The sequence below is a fragment of the Oncorhynchus keta genome, chromosome 24 (assembly GCF_023373465.1).
Source record: "Oncorhynchus keta strain PuntledgeMale-10-30-2019 chromosome 24, Oket_V2, whole genome shotgun sequence".
In the NCBI taxonomy this organism is placed as follows: domain Eukaryota; kingdom Metazoa; phylum Chordata; class Actinopteri; order Salmoniformes; family Salmonidae; genus Oncorhynchus; species Oncorhynchus keta.
Window position 1 is genome coordinate 25,085,731 of NC_068444.1, and position 12,154 is coordinate 25,097,884.

The window sequence follows — 12,154 nt, forward strand, 5'->3', positions numbered from 1 at the left end:
AAGCCAGCCACACCAATGTGTTGGAGGAAACCGTGTCAGATTGCATGCGCCCGACCTGCCACAGGAGTCGCTAGAGCGTGATGGGACAAGTACATCCCGGCCGGCCAAACCCTCCCCTAACCCGGACGACGCTGAGCCAATTGTGCGCCGCTTCATGGGTCTCCCGGTCGCGGCCGGCTGCGACAGAGCTTGGTCTCGAACCAGGATCTCTAGTGGCACAGCTTGCACTGCGATGCAGTGCCTTAGACCACCGTGCCACTCGGAGGCCCCCCACTTCCCTTTTTATGAACTATTGGAGATATAAGTTGAATCTATACATTAGTGTACCATTTATTGTTCTATTTTGTCTTGTTTTCAGGAACTGTTGATTACACCCTCAAAGTGTCTTACATGCGAGAGCTGGTGGAGTCTCTTCCTCGGCCAAACCATGACACCATGGAACTCCTCTTCAGCCATTTACGCAAGTAGGTCTTTCACAATCACATTTTGCCTGTGTTTCAAATGGCACCCTATTTGCTATAAAGAGTACTGTTTTTGACCAGAGCCCTATTTGATTGATGATATTATGATAACGTATAGTATTCTGCTTCTCTCGGCTCTCTCCCTCTCTATCCACCCTCTCTCAGAGTGATAAACTATGGAGAAGAGAACCGTATGACTGTGCAGAACGTGGCTATCGTCTTTGGTCCCACGCTGCTCCGGCCAGAGATGGAGTCAGCCAACATCGCCATGCACATGGTTTTCCAGAACCAGATAGTTGAGCTTGTCCTGAACGAATACGAATACATCTTCCATTCCAGTTGAAACAATCAACTGCGGCAGGGTAGCCTAGTGGTTAGAGCATTGGACTAGTAACCGAAAGGTTGCAAGTTCAAATCCCCGAGCTGACAAGGTACAAAATCTGTCGTTCTGCCCCTGAACAGGCAGTTAACCCACTGTTCCTAGGCCGTCATTGAAAATAAGAATTTGTTCTTAACTGACTTGCCTAGTAAAATAAAGGTTAAATAAAAAAAAATGTTAAAAAAATCATAAGCCTCTGTCAGTCAGAGGTCAGTGATCAATTTAAGTAATATTGCAGTAGGAGAAAAACCACACACTCACCACCGGACAGAGGGTGCGTCCAAATAGTCTCTTTCTTTCTGAAGTGTGCACTCATTCACTATTCCCCACAAATGTAAAAGCATTGGGTTGGTGTAGGCATGGGCTGGAGGGAGTTTACAAATAGGCCTAACAGTCATGTCCTTTCAAATCATGAAGGGAAGTGAACAAGTGCACACTTCAGGAGAAAGGAGAGATTATTGGGAGGCAGCCATAGAGGAGCTGCTTGCATTAGGCCTAGTTGAAAGCGATGTCAAATATTTGCACTGCATTTATTATAATATCTTAGTTGGATATTCATTTGCCAATTCAGAATGTTCTCTGAATTTCTGTTTCTTCACTGCATTCCTTATTATGTAAAATAACACACACCCTTATGGCATCACTTATGTACAGTCTCAAAACATTTTTTGTTGCTATAGGCCTTCTTTGAAATCTTCCTTTCATGTAAAAATGTTAATTCACAATAACATGATTTTATCTTAACACCCCAATTCTCAAGGCAACCTGAAGATGCTTTGATACTTTGTTTTTACACACGATCAAACAAACCCTTTTAGATGCATTTTAAAGATGAAAACAAAATGTTTAAAAGTTACTGAAATGTTTGAGGTTACTGTATATCATGTTTCTGAATAGCCTAGAAGTCCTGTGTTATGCTAATAATGTCTTATTCAGTCAATGTACATTTTGTAACTGTAATATAGAAATATATCAAATATGTACTACCCAAAACCTGCTATGAATTAGACACCAACTTCCCTTGTACAGCCTCTCTAGATTTTGTACTGGATAATCAGATGCCACCTTTTTTAAATAGGCACATTTAGTGTTAATTAAACAAAGCCTCATTGTAAATTAACACACAGAATGATAATGACATATGGCTATGCTATTTCATTAATTTTATTAGCATTAATAGAGCTGGAAAAGGCCAGACCTAAATGAATAGTTAGACAGTTGTGAGAAGCATAACATTCGTTTTTTTTCTGTACATAGAAATCAAGTAGCATATTTATGTTGTAAATTACTGAAAATGCACGTGTTCCTTTAATAAAATAACTTTGTAAAAATATGTCACCTAACATGACTCACTGCTTTGTCAACATTTATTGTTTCAAATTGTTAATTGCGTAAAGTAACTTAGCCCGGCCCTTATCCACTGATGTGTGTGAAAGATAGAGGCCTCTGTGGCCAAAAGGCCGTATAAACATGGGCATCGCGATTGAGGGCTTTCAGCATTTTAATGTAGTCAAATGGGTGGGACTTCCAACTTCATTCCCTGATCCTGGTGACCCTATTGGGAGTCACGTCCAACCGAGTCATCAGGAGGGATCAGCCAATCGTGAACAAAATGTACTATTTCAAAATGGAGATAAAAGCCTAAAATTGCTTCTCAAAAGGAAATCCCCCATCACACTTGTAGGCGATGTCATGAGTGTTTGGTCGTATCGCGCTGAACTGCGCGATACGTCAAATCAAAGGCACTCCTTCCATAAAAACTTATTTTTGACGGAAATGAAAACATGTCAGTTTGTCACTTTCACGAGGATAGAGCCGAACTACTTAAGACATTGGCTCGAATCTAGGCTGTGCCTTTAGATTTCGAGAAAATGAACAACTAACAACTTAATGTTTCACTTCTCTCATTGACTTCTCTATCCCCAAACCCCACCCTGGTCTGCTTTGCAAGCGTTCCCGGAAGTCTCGCGATGTTGTGCCTCTTCGGTTAGAAACTATAGTGGCACAGATACAATGATGAGTCCTCTATCTATCTCTATGGTGTGATATGATTTTCTAGTAGGGAACGATTTAGAGTTTGCACTTCCGGGTGTCAGCTTGTGTTTACATCATTTTGCAATGAGTTTTGAGTGGCCCTGGCAATATAATTTTCCTCCGTTTTTTACGTAAGTTAACAATTTTCACAACTAAACGTGATATCCACGTATAACAAATATTGTGTTGTGAGGATTCCATTGCATTACGTTAGTTACTTGTTGACCTATTTAAAAAAAAAAAAAATCATGCTAGCTGGCTAGTGATGTGGATCAGCTAACGTTAGCCACACGGCGAACATATGAATGATAGCAATGGCAATGATTTTCTCAACATGTAGCTAGCTAGCTAGATAGTCATTCGTATTGACGTTGTAGCTACTTAGTTTATCATTAAAGCTAGTTAGCGAACGTTATGATGTATTGCAATCCATGCCTAGCTACTGTAAATTATCTTGAATGTACATTCAATTTGCTAATTTGCACAAATACTGTAGCATGTGGTTGTGTTCGTAGCTAGTGTTTATGATTATTATTCACATCTCTTTCAAACAAAATGAAACTTGGACAACCGTTAGTGAGTGATTAGTTAGCTAGCTACTTCTAGCGCTTGACTTACATGTCAATCAATATAAGTTGGTGCGATGTCAGTAATGGTTGCTTTTGGTGTTTGACAGGTTACAGCCCAATGTTGACACCAGACAGAAACAGCTAGCAGCTTGGTGCTCCCTCGCACTGTCCTACTGCCGCCATCACAAGCTCTACACTCTGGACATCATGGAAGCCCAAGAGAGCCCTGTGTTCAACCACAAGAATATTGATAGTATCCTTTTATCTACCATGTTCTGAGTTTCACTTACTGACACGTATTTCATAGATCAAACCAAATAAATCACAGGAGGCCATTTCTTGCTCTACTGTCCTGTTATTTGTTGTTGAACAGCTGCACACCACCCTGCATCACACTGCTGGCTTGTCTCTGAAGCTAAGCAGAGTTGGTCCTGGTTGGTCGCAGGATGAGAGACCAGATGCTGCTGGATGTGGTGTTGGAGGGCTAGTAGGAGGCACTCTTTCCTCTGGTCTAAACAAAATATCCCAATGGAGTGATTGGGGACATTGCCCTTAATAAAATATCCCAGGTCAGTGATTGGGGACATTGCCCTTAATAAAATATCCCCCAGGTCAGTGATTGGAGACGTTGCCCTGTGTAGGGTTCCGTCTTTCGGATGGGATGTTAAACGGTTGTCCTGACTCTTTGTGGTCACTAAAGATCCCATGGCACTTAATTGTAAGAGTAGGGCAGTTACCCCTGGTGTCCTGGCTAAATTCTCAATCTGGCCCTCATGGCCACCTAATCAAACCCCAGCTTCCAATTGGCACATTCATCTCTCTCCCCTCAAACTATTCCCCAGGTCATTGCTGTAAATGAAAATGTGTTCTCAGTCAACTTACCTGGTAAAATAAGGGATAAATAAATAAGACTTTGAGGCTAGTGAAATATAATAAGGATGTTCTCTGAAATTATACCCACTGAATGTTTCTCCTCAGAAACCTTAACTGATCTTTCAGGAAAACTATCAATGGAGGCCATACTAATTGTTTTTGAGGAATTGAGGAAAAAAGGTAACAGGGCAGCTTTAATTGAAGGAAGGATATTGATAATTATTCTGACAAAATTAATTGAACTGGATATTGTTTGCAGGGAACCTGGAATGGTTAGACAAGAACAAGACGCGGTGTCTAGTCATGTGGAGGAGGCCAGAAGAATGGGGGAAACTGATTTACCAGTGGGTGAGTAGGTCTTCTATGGGCCCTGGTCTAAAGTAATGCACTATATAGGCAGTGGTGAAAAAGTACTCAATTGTCATTCTTGAGTAAAAGTAAAGATACCTTAATAGAAAAAGTGAAAGTCACCCAGTAAAATACTACTTGATTAAAAGTATCTGGTTTTAAGTATCAAAAGTAGATGGAATTGTTAAAATATACTTAAGTATCAAAAGTAAAAGTAGAACATTTCAAGTTCCTTATAGTAAGCAAAACAGATGGCACAAATATATATTTTTAAGTATATATATATATTACAGATAGTCAGGGGCACACCAACACACAGGCATAATTTACAAACAAAGCATTTGTGTTCAGTGAGTCCGTCAGATCAGAGGCAGTAGGGATGTCCAGGCATGTTCTCTTGATAAGTGAATTGGACCATTTTCCTGTCAAAGTGTAACGAGTACTTTTGCATGTCCAGAAAATGTATGGAGTACAAAGTACATTATTTTCTTTTGGAATGTAGTGAATTAAAAGTAGGCAAAAATATAAATAGTCAAGTTAAGTACAGACACACCAAAAAACGATTTAAGTATTACTTTAAAGTATTTTTACCTAAGTACTTTACACCACTGGGGTGTAGCCTATAGCTCCTTTTACATTGTTTGAAGAATCATGCAATGTAGCATCCTTATAGAAGATATGATGTAGTTTTCCAGCAAGTAATAGTCTAAATCCTTGTGTCATCCGTACTCTGTTGATACTTCTTGATGAAAGGAGCTCATATCATTTCAGGTCTCTAAAAACGGTATGGTCAATACAGTGTTTACACTCTACGAGCTCGCCAACGGTGACGACACAGAAAGCGAAGGTACAGCAACAGATATGTGCATTTCTGACATATTTCCTTCTTTTCATCAGTACCTAAAGACATCTGCACTATTTTCTGCCTTCTGTTGAGCTGTACAGCAAATGTAATTAGATGTAACCCATTTTCCCCAGAATTCCATGGGTTGGAAGACTGGATGCTGATTCGTTCGCTGCAGGCCCTGCAAATGGACGGCAAGGCAGAGGTCATCTCCATGGACGACGGGAAGGGGGTCAAGTTCTTCTGAAGAGACATTGCATTGTGGGATTGAACAAGTGCTCAACTCAGACTGGGAACCTTCATCCTTATTGGCTGTGAGAGTACTGCTTGCCTGGACCCAGATCGGTTTGTGCTGTCCTGCCAACTCCCTGTGGTCATTGGCATGACAAAGGAGGTGCAAGACAGTGCAAACAGATCTGGGACCAGGTTAATGAGGGTTGCGCTGTTTAAAAGGCTATTATTTGCACCTCAGCACCCAAGCTACGTGGTTGATGATAATAATAGTCATTATTTGGTGTAGGTAGTTGCCTTATTTGGTTCACCTAAGTTTAAAGCATTTTCTTACTGGAAGGGAACCAATCTCGCTAGTAAATTCCATCTGCAGGAGCAATTTAGGAGGTGACTTTATTTAGACTTCTGTGGTAGTCAGCTGGGATGTTTAATGTGGGACTTTCCCCACAATCTGTGTCTTTCCCTTACTATTTTCTTCTGTTTTTTTATTTATAACTTGTTTTTATTCTTAACCTCCTGATTATTAACAAATCTACTTGCAGCGATTAGGTGTGGTTGTGGTATGGACTTCTGCTGTATTGCTGTTCTTCTTTACCTCCAAAAATCCTCAAGAAATCCCAGTCAAGACACCCTGGAGACATTTGGGGAGTTTTAAAACCTCCCAGGAAGAGGACACACATGGGAGTATTAGAATCCTGATTTAGTTCAGCTGTAATAATGGTGCTGGATGTCTCATGTACAGACTGACTGCTGTAAACCCTTAGTACATAACCTATGACACTCCTGTATTCTGTCTCTGTATTCATCCTTTTTTTTTACCAATGGAATCCTGTAAGAAAATAAATAGGAGAGAAATGTTGTCCTATAGTTATGAATGAGGACAATTCTGTACATGTCAAGGTCTAATTTGAGTTATTACAAGTGGCAATCAATTTTGTATATTAAATTAATATTTCAATAGTGGTAACATGTATTACAGTATCTCAGCTCTGGGGATCTTGGATTAATTAAGTACATTATAGTGCCCCCTAGTGTCAAAGATGAATACAGTTACACGTTTACTACAACTTTATGAATGATCAAATCAACTTTATTTGTCACATGCGCCAAATACAACAAGTGTAGACTTTACCATGAAATGCATACTTACAAGCCCTTAGCCAACAGTGCAGTTCAAGAAGAGTTAAGAAAATATTTTCAAAATAGACTAAAATAAAAAAGTAATAATAAAAAGTATACCAAGTAGACTAAAATAAAAAGTAATAATAAAAAACAACACAATAAGAATAACAATAATGAGGCTACATACAGGGGGCACCGGTACTGAGCCAGTGTGTGGGGGTACAGGTAATTTGTACATGTAGGCGGGGGTGAAGTGACCATGCATAGATAATAAACGGTGAGTAGCCTCAGTGCACAAAAAAGGGGGGGGATTGTCCGGTGGTGAATTTATTAATTGTTCAGCAGTCTTGTGGCTTGGGGGTAGAAGCTGTTGAGGAGCCTTTTGGTCCTAGACTTGGCGCACCGGTACTCTTGCCGTGCACCAGTCTTATATAGGAAAGAACATTGCAACTTCTAATATTTTGTTAAAACAATACTAAAGGTTGTGTTTGAGACTGACTGACTGATCTACAAATAATAATGAGTGGTTATTTATAATGCTCAGGGATTTGTAGATCAGAACAAGCCCAGAGACTCTAGGTAACCAAGCTATTGCAAGTAAGATATAGCTTACAAAACCATATTGCTACTAATTTCCCAGAAATCACTAGACAGACAGCTGACTGGGCTGTTACTCTGGTGAGCTACTTATTGCAGTCACCAGCTGGGTTGGAGAACCTCACAAATTCAAATCAAATGTTATTTGTCACATGTGCCGAATACAATAGTTGTAGTGAAATGCTTACTTACAAGCCCTTAACCAACAATGCAATTTTAAGAAAAATAAATTAATTAATGTACCAAAAAAATGAAAGCGCATCAGTAAAATAACAATAGCGAGGCTATATACAAAAAATACCGGTACAAAGTCAGTGTGGAGGGACACCGGTTAGTGGAGGTAATATGTACATGTAGGTAGAGTTATTGAAGTGACTGCATAGATAATAACAGAGTAGCAGCAGCATAAAGGGGGGATGCAAATAGTCTGGGTAGCCATTTGTTTAGATGTTCAGGAGTCTCATGTTTTGGGGGTAGAAGCTATTTAGAAGCCTCTGGGACCTAGACTTGGCGCTTCGGTACTGCTTGACGTGCGGTAGCAGAGAGAACAGTCTATGACTTGGTTGGTTGGAGTCTTTGACAATTTTTAGGGCCTTCCTTTGACACCGCCTTGTATAGAGGTCCTGGATGGCAGGAAGCTTAGCTGACAGTTCACACACACACTTAACCATTTTTAGGGTGGCACACAATTGCCCAGCGTCGTCCGGGTTAGGGTTTGGCCGGGGTAGGCCGTCATTGTAAATAAGAATTTGTTCTTAACGGACTTACCTAGTTAAATAAAGGTTAAATAAAAAAATCAAATAAAAACGTGGTATGTCTCCATAGGCTTGGTCCTTGGTTCAGCTGAGCTGAGGGAGTCTTGTGTGTGTTTGCTGATAACTCCCTGTAGTGCATGTCTGTGACAGGTGTGGCTAACTGTGGCCGTACTGATAACAAGTGTCTTGTTTCAGCCGACTAGAGTCAAGCTCCCTCTACAGGCTCTCACTTATTCTCTTTCCCCCTTTTCTGTCTCTCTCTCCCACTCATCAAGGCACACATTGTTTTGTCTGCATCCATAATGGCCCTGTATTCTCTATATAGTGGTGCTCTGATCAAAATTAGTGCACTATAGGTAATAGACTGCTGTTTGGGACATCCCATAACTCTGACTTTCTTTCACTGAATAAGGACAACTCCACGAGGGAAGAATGAGTTGCCAGAAGCATGTTGTGCCCTCTCACATTCATGCATTCCTTATTGAAAATAGAGTTCAAACAAAGTTTATGAATACATAATTGGTCATATGAGCTATCAGTTTGATCCGGTTTGTAACAAAAACAAAAACAACCTTAATAGAATAGCACATCTTGTAATTTGCCCAGAACACACTGTCTGTGCCTATGTGGTGGACTGTGGGAGCCTGTGAGGGCATGGCACGAATCCAGATAATCCAAGTCATGTTTCCTGTAGGGAGCTAATTAAAAGTAGCAGAGCTAAGGTTTGGGCTCTGTTAGGAATTCAATTCAAACTGTGTTTTCTTGTCAAATGGCTTGTTTAGCCTAACCTCTTAAATGTACATAGAAAGAGAGAGCCCTTAAATTGAATTGAAATTGAATTGAAACCAGTCTTGTAATTGACGTGCTTATTTATTGTCCACTTCTCTTAATTCAGAACAAGAAAATAGTGTTACCAACTATTCCAAAGAAAATAAGCTATATACACACGAATGGATTTATATCTCATGAAGTCAGTTATTTAAGAAGAGGATCTTGTCCAGGTATGCTACAGAAGACTGTCTATGGGGGCGTCGTTGAAAGCGCACACGGGTCCGTGAGCGCACGATCCGAACAACCCTCTTGATACAGACAGCGGTTTTGCCTTCTTTACTAGAGATACGGTTGACAACTCACACGTACAAGGGCGATGGACGGTCCGGTTTTCTCGGGTTATCTGAGAAGTATGTGTATTTTCCGAATTTGAACACATTTGGAGGTAGGCTATTTCAATTGAGAATATATTTTTTTGACAGTAACCTAAATATTTAAAAAATGTCTTGTAAACTATGTGCCACAAGTAATTTTTTACAGCTCGTGTACTCTAATAGGCTACGTGCCACAAGTTAATTTTAACATTATTTTCCACAAGTAGGCTAATGTCTCGAACGTTTAAACTAGGCTACATAGTAAAATAGCATCAATCGCTGAAAGACGTGTAAAATAGCATGCTGTCTTAGTAAAGTAGCGGCCCGGTTTGATTTTGTTATTTCGGGTTTAAAAATATATATTTTCTATCCTTAGAAATTGGAATAAGAACCGCTACAATGTCACAAGTGGAGGTTGAAATAGCTGGACGCGGCTTCCCAAGCCTCTCGGTCGACCTAAACGATGACTGCTTATCTGGTCGAGTCCCGTCGATGCCACTGACCTACAATTTGGGGACCAGGAGAAACTCTTATGGGCTTCACAAAATTAACATGGACATTGACCCACAACTATATGGCGGGGCGCTTTCAAAGGCTCTGTCCTGGTCAGCGGAGAATATTTTAACGTTAAACGAGGCCAGAGTAGAAGAAGACGACAAAACGTATACTCCACCGGCGTCTCCATCTCCAGTCTCCAGCCCGGGCGCGAGCATCACCGGCAGCACGCCCCCTTGTACCCAAGTCTCGGACCCCGTCACCCCGCTGGACAACAACTGGAGCTCGCTCCCGAGCCCCAACACACAAGATGCCAGCTCGGACTCAGACAATGAGCTTGTTCAAAATAAAGCACACAAAGTGTTGTCACGCAGTCCGTATGAAAGCAAATGTGAACAGGAGGAGAGGGAGGACATTGAGACCAAAGCTGTGGCCACCTCACCTGATGGAAGATACCTGAAATTCAACATTGAGATTGGGAGGGGATCGTTCAAGACCGTCTATAAAGGACTGGACACAGAGACTACTGTGGAAGTGGCATGGTGCGAGCTGCAGGTGAGTGACAGACATTTTTTTGTCACACAGCAAATTCCCCAGTGTTAAATCAACACTGAAAGCATGTGCAAGCTCCATGCATATTTTTTTCATTTTACTTGCTAAGTCAGTTAAGAACAAATTCTTATTTACAATGATGGCCTACCCCAGCCAAACTAGAACAACGCTTGGCCAATTGTGCACTGCCCTATGGGACTCCCAATCACAGCTGGTTGTGATACAGCCTGGAATCAAACCAGGGTCTGTAGTGACACCTCTAGCACTGAGAAGCAGTGCCTTAGACCCCTGCGCCACTCAGGAGGACATAAACAGTCACTTAGGGCCCCAGGCAGCAAGGGAGCCCCCCCCCCCATTTAAAAAAAAACTTACTGTTGAGAATTAGAAAAGTAGAATACACAAGGTGCAAGTTTGAAATCTGGTTTTCCTCAGCAATGTTTATCTTGTTATGTTAGTCACTGACAGTCACTCAAATGGCCATGTCAGTTAACAATTTTTTGTTTGATAAATGAGTCTAGCCAGCTATCTAAACTTGAAGTAAACATGGCCGATTACCGACCGGTAACGCAGGGCACGTGCCCAGAAGCCCTGACCTCCATGGAGTCCCCATTGATTTTGTTAGTCACTCTCACTCAGATATCATTCACATGGCATAAGTTATGGCAATATGTGTAGAGGAAATTAGCTGTAAACCTTTTTTTCTGTGCCCCATCGCAAAATGAGTAGATTTGCAGGAAATTTGATATAAAATTGGAAAAGATTCACTCTGCCCCATGGCAACATGTGTACAATTGCAGGAAATGTACTTAGGCACTGAACAGTATTGAATCAACACATTGCTTAGTGTAAAGATTTATTTGCATATTTCCCAGAATGCCTTGCCTTTCATTCATTCATTTTTTAGTGACAGAGACATGCTTGTTGCATACATACGTAGCCAGTGCACCAGTTTTTCACAAAAGTAGTGCACTGGGCCTTCTCGCGGCTATGGTTGCATGTATTCATTTTCAGTCCTATGGACTTCACCAAGTGAGATGCTAAGTGAATATGTTATCATTCAAATTTAACAAAATATAATATGTATATCATAAGGGTTCGATCTCCGGCTGTGTCACAACCGCCTGTGACCGGGATTCCCATAGGGTGGAGCACAATTGGCCCAGCGTCGTTAGTGGAGGGTTTGACTAGAGGGGTTTTACTTGGCTCATTGTGCTCTAGCGACTCCTTGTGGTGGGCCGGGCACCTGCAGGTTGACTTCGGTCATCAGTTGAACAGTGTTTCCTCTGAGACATTGGTTAAGCGAGCGGGTGTTAAGAAGTGTGGTTTGGTGGGTCATGTTTTGGAGGACGCATGACTCAACCTTCGCCTCTCCCGAGCCCGTTGGGGAGTTGCAGCGACAAGACGAGATCATAGTATCACGAAATTGGGGAGAACAAGGAAGAATGGAAGCTAGGCTTAGTAGGGGCGTGGCTTTCATTAAGTAATGTTTGGCCACACATGAGAGTAAATGTCATTACGGTGCACCTGTTCTGTTGAAATGTTATCACATGTTACGGTTGAACGCTGACTCTTTTGTAGCTTTAATGGAGCTTTCAGAAGAGTTCCTTAAAAGCCTATACAAATCCCAATGTGATATCCCCAATGGAATAGTAACCACTTTGTTTCAGTATGTACTTAAAAAAATATATATATTTTGTATTAGACTATATAAAGTGCAATAATATTCAAGGAAAATGTAATATTGCGTGT

At 41.1% G+C, this 12,154-nt stretch overlaps 3 protein-coding genes across 9 annotated transcripts in view; all 3 read left to right on the forward strand.

The window, feature by feature from the left end:
- The window catches only part of LOC118402865 (rho GTPase-activating protein 27-like), a 30,708-nt gene extending 28,535 nt beyond the window's left edge, over window positions 1-2,173 (forward strand). For all 4 annotated transcript variants that reach the window (XM_035801210.2, XM_035801212.2, XM_035801211.2 and 1 more), the window contains 2 exons: window positions 359-464; window positions 627-2,173. In XM_035801210.2, the coding sequence (XP_035657103.1) occupies window positions 359-464; window positions 627-804 (284 nt within the window). In that variant the 3' untranslated portion in view covers window positions 805-2,173. The remainder of the gene's footprint in view (window positions 1-358; window positions 465-626) is intronic.
- A 671-nt stretch (window positions 2,174-2,844) lies between these two features.
- vps25 (vacuolar protein sorting 25 homolog) lies at window positions 2,845-6,606 on the forward strand. The gene is made up of 6 exons (XM_035801216.2): window positions 2,845-3,005; window positions 3,551-3,696; window positions 4,443-4,496; window positions 4,576-4,664; window positions 5,436-5,511; window positions 5,643-6,606. The coding sequence occupies exons 1-6, from the start codon at window positions 2,959-2,961 to the stop codon at window positions 5,753-5,755; spliced, it is 525 nt and encodes a 174-aa protein (XP_035657109.1). The 5' UTR covers window positions 2,845-2,958; the 3' UTR covers window positions 5,756-6,606.
- Window positions 6,607-6,734: 128 nt separating this feature from the next.
- Window positions 6,735-12,154, forward strand: part of wnk4a (WNK lysine deficient protein kinase 4a) — a 68,081-nt gene continuing 62,661 nt past the window's right edge. For 3 of the 4 annotated variants that reach the window (XM_035801217.2, XM_035801218.2, XM_035801219.2), the window contains exons 1-2: window positions 6,735-9,394; window positions 9,735-10,408. In XM_035801217.2, coding sequence (XP_035657110.2) covers window positions 9,361-9,394; window positions 9,735-10,408 — 708 coding nt within the window. In that variant the 5' untranslated portion in view covers window positions 6,735-9,360. Of the gene's footprint in view, window positions 9,430-9,734; window positions 10,409-12,154 lie in introns of all 4 variants that reach the window. The other variant, XM_035801220.2, reaches the window with a different exon arrangement.

Coding starts and splice junctions, on each gene's coding strand:
- vps25 (XM_035801216.2), top strand. CDS start 2,959: ATGAGTTTTGAGTGGCCCTGGCAATATAATTTTCCTCCGTTTTTTAC. Junction 3,006..3,550: donor AATTTTCCTCCGTTTTTTAC/GTAAGTTAACAA, acceptor GGTGTTTGACAG/GTTACAGCCCAATGTTGACA. Junction 5,512..5,642: donor TGACGACACAGAAAGCGAAG/GTACAGCAACAG, acceptor CATTTTCCCCAG/AATTCCATGGGTTGGAAGAC.